The 7,343-nt window shown below is 36.0% G+C and overlaps 1 protein-coding gene across 1 annotated transcript in view; it reads left to right on the top strand.

The window, feature by feature from the left end:
• The window catches only part of CNTNAP5 (contactin associated protein family member 5), a 561,684-nt gene that overhangs the window by 548,531 nt on the left and 5,810 nt on the right, over positions 1–7,343 (top strand). Inside the window, exon 20 of the mRNA XM_027772830.1 lies at positions 1,498–1,825. Within this exon, the coding sequence (XP_027628631.1) occupies positions 1,498–1,825 (328 nt within the window). The remainder of the gene's footprint in view (positions 1–1,497; positions 1,826–7,343) is intronic.

Here is a 7,343-nt window from a genome sequence, read left to right as displayed (position 1 = left end):
GACTACTAGGAAGAATACATTGTCATCACAAGCATTCTTAAAAGTGAAAAGAGGGAGGAAAAAGAAGAGAATTACAGGTAGACATGACTATGGAAGAAAGGCACAGAGACACACAAATAGTGCTTGCCTTGAAGATAGAGAACAGGATATCCACTATGGAATTAGGGCGGCTTCTCAGCACTAAAAGGGAAAAGGAATGGATTCTCCCCAGAGCCTCTAGAATAAATGCAGCCTTCCTGATACCTTGACTTACAGACCAATGAGATCTGTGTAAGATTTGTAACTCACAGAACAGCAAGATAATACATTGGTATTTTAATCTGCTTAAGTTTCTGGTAATTTGCTACAGCAGTCATATGAAATTAATACACATGACTTTTTTTTCATATAAGAAAAAAGAGATGAGAAATTGGTAAAGTTTACATGGATATTGAAGGGGGAGAGTAAAATGAGGATACATATTAGAAAAAACCTCATTAAGTGTTGTTGATTTCTCATTTCTTCTGTACTCTCATTATATTCTTTCCTTAATGCTTCCAACATAAAGCATACTTGGAGATCAATGGAAATAGTCTTTGGCCATTTGTGGGTAAAATAAAATTATAATCTATACTACAAGATAGGAAAGTTCCTGCCCTATTCCAGAAAATAAGGATTATCATAATAAAATAACCATTCGAGTCACCTGGCTATGTTAAAATATTACACCTAAAGAAAAGAATGGTTCATTATGTACTGTAGTTTTATGTAATTACATCATAGCAATTTGTTCAAATGACCCCTTTAAGAGAAAGAAACTTTCTCTTACTGAGTAATATTACTACAAATCTTACAGAAAATGAGACATGTAATCTTGCCGCAAATCCCAAATGACTGCCCTCAATCTTTTATAAAGACTCAAAGATACCTTGAAAAGTTCAATATTGTCATAGAAAACCCATACTCACCAACTAGTCCCAAGGTCAGAAGCAAGCAGGGAAAAATCCTGAATAAAATGTCAGTCTATACAGGTGGCTTAAAGCCATGAACATACTAAATCTCTCTGGGGCAATAATATGCTTTGACTTCAAATGTCTCTATCTACTTCTTTTTGTTCTCTTCTTTGTAATGATCCTTGTATTATGTTTGCACTAATCACCAGCATCAATAGGTAAATGGTGATGGGGGTAATAAATTCTATAAAACACTCAGTGTATAGGACAGATTTATAATCTTCATTAGAGTACATAAAATACATGAATAAAAATAAAAAAGTGGATCATTTTTTATCTTAAAGTAGAGGTGGCCCTAGCAGTTTCATATGAAACATGGCTGATATAATGATGATTGCAGTGGGGGTACAGTGGGGAAGAAGAGGTGAAGAGAAATAGTAAACATTTATAAGTATGCCTTAATTAAAGATAACAAGACCATTTCTCTCATTTTAGACATTATTCAAAGAGAAGCCACAACATAGTTTGAATTAAAATCAACTCCTGATGCTCTTTTATATTGCAGAGAATATTGGATTGGATTCTGAAGTTGCTAAAGCAAACACCTTGGGTTTTGTTGGGTGCCTGTCTTCAGTGCAGTACAACCACATAGCACCCCTGAAGGCAGCTCTGCGTCATGCCACCATCGCACCTGTGACCGTCCAAGGGACCTTGACAGCATCCAGCTGTGGCTCCATGATGGATTCAGATGTGAATGCAGTGACCACTGTGCATTCGTCATCAGGTACATTCAGGGGCAGATCTTGTGAGCAGCCTCCACTAGCCTTACTTTTGGTGTCTTCAAGAAACTTCCACATTAAAGGGTTGACTGACATTACTCAATTCTTTACTTGGTATAATTTCAGTTGGTTAAAGATTATGACTGATTTCTCTTGAGTTGTTTTTATATATACCTAATAAAGTTCTACTTTTAATATATTAGAACTAAATGATTAGAATAATAGAATATATAATGATTAGAATATTAGAACTAAATACATAGTTGAATATATTACATATATGTACAATATATGTCTTTATGAATGTGTGTGTGAGGGTGAACATAATCACTACAGTTTAAGTGGCTACCACTGTGAAAATTAATGATTTGGGGGGAACACAGGAGCAATTAGAAAATTGCTAGACAAATATTATAATTTATGTGATTAAAAATAGCCTTAGTTTCTCAGATTTATTGAAGAAAATTGACAGTAATTGCATATATTGATTATTTGATTAAAGTATACATTTTAATAATTACAAAAACTAAATTACTCAACACATTCATTGCCACACATGGTTAGGTTACCCTTTGTCTGTATACATATGTGTATGTCTGTTGAAGACATATATACTCTCATAGAAAACTACAAGTAAAATTACAATATAATGAATGATAGTCACTATGCAGATTATAAAAATTAGTTCATCTTAAAGCTGAAAGTTTGGGGAACCAGCAGTTAGCGTAATGGCTATGTCGCTGGACTCCCACATAGTCAACCGCAGTTCGCGTCCCGGACACGGTGGCTTAGAACTCACGCCAGGCACGTGTTCGTGCGTGCCAAAGATCTCGGAAGGAGAATGGAGGAGAAGGGATTGCGGCGTGACCATCCCCCCTGGGGGGTGATTTCTTGCTTTCTGTCTCTATGTCTCTGTCTGTCTGTCTGGTGAGCGCACGCACCCTATAGCAAAAACCTCTCCAAAAAAAAAAAAAAGCTGAAAGTTTGAATCCTTTAACCAACATCTCTTCATTGCCCCCACAACTTATCCTTTGATTATCATCGTGCTACTTTTTTGTTTCTATGAGTTTTACTTTCGTAGATTCCATGTATAAATGAGATCATACAGTTCATCATTCTGAGTCTCACTTATTTCATTTGGAATAATGTCTCCTGGTTCATCCACATTCTTGCCAATGACATAATCTCCTTTAAAACTAAAGAATTTTCATAAAATATCTTAAAGTTTTTGTGTAACCCAATGTCTTAAGGCATTCACATCCATCAAGAGAAATAGGTTGTTTCAGTATATAGGATATTGTGAATTATGCTGCAACATTGGGGTACAGCTAGCTAGAGGCATCACACGCCGGTATTTAAATATATCTTACAAAGTTGAAACCAGCAGGTGACATGGTGATTAAAACACTGGACTCCCACATGGCCAACAGTGGTTCGAGTTCGGAATGGCAGCTTAAAAATCATGCTGGATGCAAGTGCCTGTGCATATGAGACTAAAATCCCAATAGGAGAATGGAAGAGAAGGGAATGTGGCATAGCCATTCTCCCTGTAGGGTGATTTCTCACTTTCCCTCTCTCAGTCTCTCTCGCCAGAGAACACATGTGCCCTATGACAAAATATAATCAAGAAAAAAACTATATTACAAAGATATAATAATCAAAACAGTGTAATACTGACATAAAAACAGATACATAGATGAATAAAACAGAAGAGTGAACACAGAACTAAGGCATATATGGTCATCTAGAAGTTCATGAAAAATGTATATTTTTAGAAAAATATGCATGTATTTAAAGTTTTAGACCAAAATGATTGCATAATTTAATTCAATTTTTCTTTTTACTTACCGGAGTCCCTTGTATTATCAACAAATTTTTGGTAAAGTTTCCAAAAATATATAATGGGAAAGGAATGTTACTGAGAAAACTATGTTCACATACAAAAAAAAAAAAGTGAAAGTGGGTTCTTGTCGTATACCAAGTAATTTTATTTTTTTGTAGCATTTTTTTCTGAAGGCATGTGCACTCACTGGAGAGAGAGAAAGAAAGAGACAATGAAAGAGAAAGTGAGAAATCAACCCCTGGGGAGATGGTCACACCACATTGCCTTCTCCTCTATTCTCCTTCCGGTATCTTACACACACGTACCCAATGTGAGTTTCAAGCCACCAGGTCTGAGACTTCAGCTACAGTAGGCCATGTGGAAGTCCAGGGAGGTAACTGTTATGCCATCTGTTGCCCTCACACCAAATAAAAAATTTTAATAACTTGAGGGACAACCTAGATCTGGTAGCTTTAGAAATATGATGGATGTGTGTCAGTACATGCCTAAAATCCTGAAGAAAAGGAGAGATATAGGAGATGGGATTGTGCCATGACCATGCCCCATGGGGGTACTTTCTCATTTTCCCTCTTTCATCCTCTCTGTTTCTCTGTGGTGAGTACCAGAGTTGTCCTCTGTCAAACTTAAACAACAACAACAACGAAAATAACTTAAAATGGATTAAATAAAGTCTCAAATGTGAGTCCAGAATTCATAAAATTCCTGAGAGTAAAAGCTCCTTGACATTGATTTTGGCCATAATTTCTTTTGGACTTGACACTAAAAATACAGTAAACAAAAGCAAAAATAAACTAGTGAGATCACATTAAATTAATTAAAAATTGTCACCACAAAAAGGAAATAAATGAAATGAAAAGGAAGCCTACAAACTGGAAGAAAATATTTGAAAAGCATATGTCTGATAAAGAATTAACATTCAAAATATATAAAGGCCCCATACAACATAATAGTAAAAAACAACCCAAATAAAAAATAGGCCAAAGACCTGAATAGACACTTTTCCATAGAAGACATAAAATTAGCCAACAGGTACATGGCAATGTGACCCAAATCAGTAATCATCAGAGATATGCAAATCAAAAGAACAGTGAGGTATCACCTCACACCTGTTAGAATGGCTATTATCAAAAAGACTAGAGATAACAAGTGTTGGTGAAATCCTGTACATTGTTGATGGGGTTGTTAATGAGTTCAGCCCTTGTGGAAAACAGTATTGATGTTCTTCGCAAAATTAAAACTTGAATTCCCACTATTAGATATGTGTGTACGAAAGGGAAATAACATCATCCTTTCTTAAATATAGTAAAAATTCTACAATATCATAATCCATATATTTTCTCTTGCTTTATCACTTCTTAAGTACCTTTTCTATCTCTTCTTAGTCACCATCATTCTGGGGGGGGCGTGTCTTACAATATGTCAGAGAGTTGTTTAATCAGGTATGCAAAAATGACAGACATGGAGACAACTGCCTTTTATTTTTAAAAAATATATATTTTCAGGATTTTTCATATAGGGTGTGCATACATTCACTGGAGACAGACTGAAAGAAAGTGAAAAATCACCTTCCAGGAAAGAGATGGCCATTCCACAATCACTTCTCCCTTCTCCTGTCAAGATTTTGGGCATGCATGTACATGCACCCAGGGTGATTTTCTAGCTGCTAGTCTAGGGCTGGAACTGCATAGCTGACCATGTGTGATCAGCACCTTAACCTCCACACTGTCCACTTTCCCCTAACATTTTTATTTTACAAGGAGCATTTTGAGTTGAGTTGTTTTGAATAGGTTATGTGATCTTTCTTTTGTGTTACTTATCACACATCTTTTAAGAAGCTACTCTGTGTTATCTTTCATAGTTAGTGCAGACACACAATTAAATATTTGAAGTCCCTAACTTCAAGAAACTGGTGGAATATGATAGTTCTGGGATTTAGGAGGCAACTATGGATGCCTGAGATTATGCCATAATACAATGTGAGCAATGCTACAACAGAGGTATGAAGAGAGCTTTGGGTGTTATGGAACTTAGAGAAAGGAGTAAGTAATTTCTCGAGATGAACTGACGATAGATTTATAGAGAATCTGATGCAGTTATCTGGGAACAAGTGTTTACAGTATTCCAAAAGTAGAAGCCCATTATAATGGAAAACACATAAACTGAGATGTGAATTTCCAGTTGGAATTAGCATTTTTAATAATTGAGGAAAACCTCATCCCCTCACTGGCAAATCATCAAGTACAGATATTTCAAAATAAAAAAAAATAGTATATATGTGTGTGTGTGTATATTAAACAGAAAATATTAGTAATATATAATATTATAGAATATGTATTTTAGTAGAATCACTTAGGGGGTAGTTTAAAGTTCTTTACAGTAATTTTGACATATTGGGAAAAGAGGAGGGACTACTGAAATAAATGGGCAACCATTCTGTGTTACTTTGCAGCAGGTAGTCATCAAGCATTGATAGAGACACTGTTTTTATTTTCACAGTTATGTTACTGAAACTTCATCTTGTCATAACTGAAGTGTTTTATTTGCAGCTTTAGTAAATATGGGAGAGTTAGAATTAAAGTGAGATAATGTGTATTAAACATAAAAATCAATAAAGTATGCTAAAAACAGAGAAATCTGGACTAAAATCAAGGTTGATTGATTTATATTGATGAAAGTAGTACCTGGACTAACTCAAGGAGGAAGCAGTGGAAGTTGGAGTAAGAAAAAGGCCATGATCTGAACCCTGATGCATGGTTAGGATTTGAATAACTAGAAAGAAGCAGGAAGCGTTCCAGGAAGGAGGGTTGGCCAGGAATATACAAGAATAATAGCAGGTAGCATGGTGGTTAAGGCACTGGACTCCCATATGGCTAAGTACACTTTGAGTTTTGGACCTGGTAGGAAAGTGACCTTTCTTACTTTCCATCTCTCTCTCTCTCTCTCTCTCTCTCTCTTCGATGGGTGCACATGCCCTATAACAAATTGAAAAAGATTAATGATAATAAAATAATTCTAGAAATAAAAGAATAACACACTTTTGATAATAGCAAGATGTAGGAGAGCCAATAATTAAGTGATTTAGGTTTTTTTCCCTGTCTGCCTTTTGCCTGCCTGCTTCTATACCATTTCCCCCATCTTCTCCTTCCTCTATTCTTCTGACTCTTCATTTTCTACCTTACCTTCACCTGACTGTTCCTTCTTTCTCTCACCATCATCAACTTCACTTTCATTCTAATCACTTGGTAACACATATATGTATATGTGTCTGTATATGTATGTATACATGCACGCATGTGTGCCATCTAGACACATAAGATGATTCATAGCATTAACAAGCTTCAAACCCAATCCTTTCCCCAGATCCACTCTGTCAATGCCACCCATCTAGAACAAGTGCTTCAAGCCAGCCCCTTCATAACTACTATGTCCTTCCCTTTTGGCCCCATCAGCCTCTCTCTTTTGTTAACTTTTACCAGCTCCTGTTTCTTGGGTCCTAAGAAGAAAGCTCTTGAAATACACTACAAATAGCATAACCCACTGAGGTAGGAGACAGAGAACCTAAAAATATAGTTAGGATATAGGCCAAAAATGAAATCACAATGGCTAAGATTTAAGAAAGAAAGCAACTTGACTACTTGCTCAGGTGAGACAGCTTACAGTAGCTGCCCAGTGACTAACCTAGGCACCATGACCTAGACCAAAAACAAAGGCATTTTTCCAGGACCATCTCATTCTGGGAAGAAGATTAGATAATTTTTTTATGGCCCAAAGCTTCTAGACAAAAAAAAA

Source organism: Tupaia chinensis, unplaced genomic scaffold, assembly GCF_000334495.1.
Source record: "Tupaia chinensis unplaced genomic scaffold, TupChi_1.0 Scaffold000309_1, whole genome shotgun sequence".
NCBI classification, from domain to species: Eukaryota; Metazoa; Chordata; class Mammalia; order Scandentia; family Tupaiidae; genus Tupaia; species Tupaia belangeri.
This window is presented reverse-complemented; position numbering and strand designations above follow the sequence as displayed.